Source organism: Octopus bimaculoides, chromosome 4 (assembly GCF_001194135.2).
Source record: "Octopus bimaculoides isolate UCB-OBI-ISO-001 chromosome 4, ASM119413v2, whole genome shotgun sequence".
Lineage (NCBI taxonomy): Eukaryota > Metazoa > Mollusca > Cephalopoda > Octopoda > Octopodidae > Octopus > Octopus bimaculoides.
The window spans coordinates 9,977,694-9,980,569 of record NC_068984.1 but is presented as its reverse complement, the minus strand read 5'-3'; the positions used below and the strand labels follow the sequence as shown (position 1 = coordinate 9,980,569).

Genomic DNA, 2,876 nt, shown 5'->3' with positions numbered 1-2,876 from the left:
GTGTGAGAGCGAGATACATGAGTAAATAGACATATAGATAACGCACTCAATACTTTTAATATAGTTTCTTCATGAACATACGTTTGTTTTCACATGTGTTATGCGTGTGTGAGTGTGGTTCGTGTGTGTGTGTGAGTGTCTCCACATGTCCTCCCACACGCCTACGTTTCCTATACATAAGCACACACACACACACTTACATAGCGACACACATACACACATCTCTACCCTCACAGTAACCCCCATCATTCTACAATAGCTGAACACCTCTCGTCTGTATTTCTCGGCCAATCGAGATATCCGATTATGATTATTACATTGGAATATATATCGTTTGCGCCATTAACGATTATCATTTAGTTTGTAAGGGCAGATATTTCGCGGTGATGTGGGCGGGAAAATTTTGACATCACACAAACAGCTGAAACCAATCCGGTGATTTCAATCATTTCTTTGGATATCTTCTTCATAAATGTCATAAGCAAAGATGAATTGTGTTGTTGCTTTAGCACCGACCTACGCCGTGCCTCATCTGTGCTACCGTTACTTTATATATAAATATATGTGTGTGTAGAGATCGTACATCAAACTTTTGATCAAACTGTTTAAACAAAAACAAATTCAAAAGATACAAAAGAAAAAATACAAAAACTACATAACTCCCACACATCTGTCTTCTTTCTTTCGTTCTTTCTTTCCTGCTTTCTTTTTTCTTTCTTTTTATTTTAAGAAAAAAAGAACAAAGAATAGACATTTTTTTTTTTACACTGTCAGACCTCTGTCGATTTTTATTCCATTCACTTGTCAAAGAACATGTCAGTTTAAAACGACACTGAGAGAGAAAACTCTTCTCTGTTGGAATTCGGAGCCAATTCTTTGCCATTACTTTCGATCATCGTCTTCAAAATTATTGGTTATTGGTTGAAAGAATGAAAGAAAACGATGAAAAAATAAAATTCTTAAAAACTGCAGAAGAAAAAAAAAACTGTAACCAGTGCTTAATTTTCTAATTAGGAATGGATTTAATTGCTTGGATTACGTACAGTGTAATAAGGAGACATATTTTAGAGGATCGATATAGAACGGAAGGAACTAGAATAACAATAAGGAAACCGGACATTAATTATTGAAGCATAACAGCTGCTGGAAAGATATTACAGTCATCTCTAGAGTTGGAATTTAAATGCTTGGTGAGAAGGTGAGTCGCTGGATTTAAACCAACGTATTTATTATCATTCCATCGTTTGATATTCGTATAAAATTCCTCTGGGGTAATTATTTCATTATAATTTAATCTCAGAAAAGCTACAAAAATATTCATAACAAAATCTAAAACGAAAAATATCTATTTTCTTTATGCAACTGTTTATTTGTTTGAAGCATTATTTAAGTCATGACTTCACCCTTTGTTAAATTTATATCAACAATGTTCTTTACTCCCGAAAGGACCTATTTCTATATGTTTCTCTGTACTCTAATTGGTTTTATGTCGGCAACAAATCTTTATGATAACAAATACGAAACAATTATCTCTGAACTCAGTCATGAACTCTTATCTTCTGAAAATAATCTTCTTGTAGATGTATCGAAAGTTCTTTTTACCATCTCTTCTTTGAATAGTAATTTCCCTTTGATCAACAACCAACCGTACCAAAGTTATTTAAGTATCATCAGAAGTTACTTCCACTTCAGAAAATCCCTCCGTAATGAAGCAACACCTTTGTCAGTTCATAAAAAACGGAATGGCTCCACTTGGCATAAAAGAATCCCTGATAAGAGAAACCAGCATAAAAGATATTCTTGTATCTCTGCAAGGTTGTTATATCCTTTGAGAGACTTTGGTAAAAATGTTGTGATCCTTTCTTCCGGTTGTTCTGGGACACTTCTTTCTGCACAGTTTGTTCTAACTGCCGCCCATTGTGTTCACAATGGCAGAACAAGTTTTACAAATCTACAAGTGATAATTCAAGAGACAATATTAAGCCGAAGAATTCACTATGTCAAACGCATTACGGTACCAAAAGGTTGGTTACTAGTTGACAACTTGGTAGACACTGAACGATATATGAATGATTATGCTGTTTTAGAATTGGCCGTAGAAGTAACTGGACGCAGAGAGTTTATGAAATTGAAGGCTCCGGACAGGAACACTATGGCATTTGATATGTATTATATGGGGTTTACATTTAAACAGGAACTGAAGTTCTCGATTAACACATGTCCATGGGAAACCGGAAGATTATTCATGAATCATAATCTCATTACAAGAGTTTGCGGAGCTGGCAGTGGTCATTCCGGCTCAGCCGTATTTACGTACAATCAGCAAAAGGGTTTTCGTATATCGGGCATTGTTTCGCATGCCCGAATGATAAAGACGAACCATGCCAACCGGTCAAATGGTCAATGGACGGTCATTACAGCATTGACAGATTCCAGGATCAAACACATCTGTTCCATCGTCCAAGCAGGGACGACTCGGAGTAGCGGAGGATCGTGTGACCAACGACAAATACATTTATTTTATTGATGAACGTTTCAACACTCGAGACATTACGGAGCAGGTTTTTGGATGTTCACAGCATAAATACATATATGACATTTATACACACAGACACACAGACTTATAGATATGTAAACGCACGCGCGCACACACACACACACACACACACACACACACACATATTCACTACTCACTGTGATGTGCATACATACGTTTAATGAATACACTGTCATGAAGAAGTAAAGGCGTGAAAATACGTTTCAACTCGACATACATACATACATACATACATAATATATACATACATACATTCACATATATACACACATACATACATACATATATATATATATATATATATATATATATATATATA

The 2,876-nt window shown here is 35.5% G+C and overlaps 1 protein-coding gene across 1 annotated transcript; it reads left to right on the top strand.

The window, feature by feature from the left end:
* Positions 1–378: 378 nt before the first annotated feature.
* LOC106875046 (serine protease 23) lies at positions 379–2,815 on the top strand. The gene has a single exon (XM_014923007.2). The coding sequence runs from the start codon at positions 1,394–1,396 to the stop codon at positions 2,525–2,527; it is 1,134 nt and encodes a 377-aa protein (XP_014778493.1). The 5' UTR covers positions 379–1,393; the 3' UTR covers positions 2,528–2,815.
* Positions 2,816–2,876: the final 61 nt, after the last annotated feature.

Coding starts and splice junctions, on each gene's coding strand:
- LOC106875046 (XM_014923007.2), top strand. CDS start 1,394: ATGACTTCACCCTTTGTTAAATTTATATCAACAATGTTCTTTACTCCC.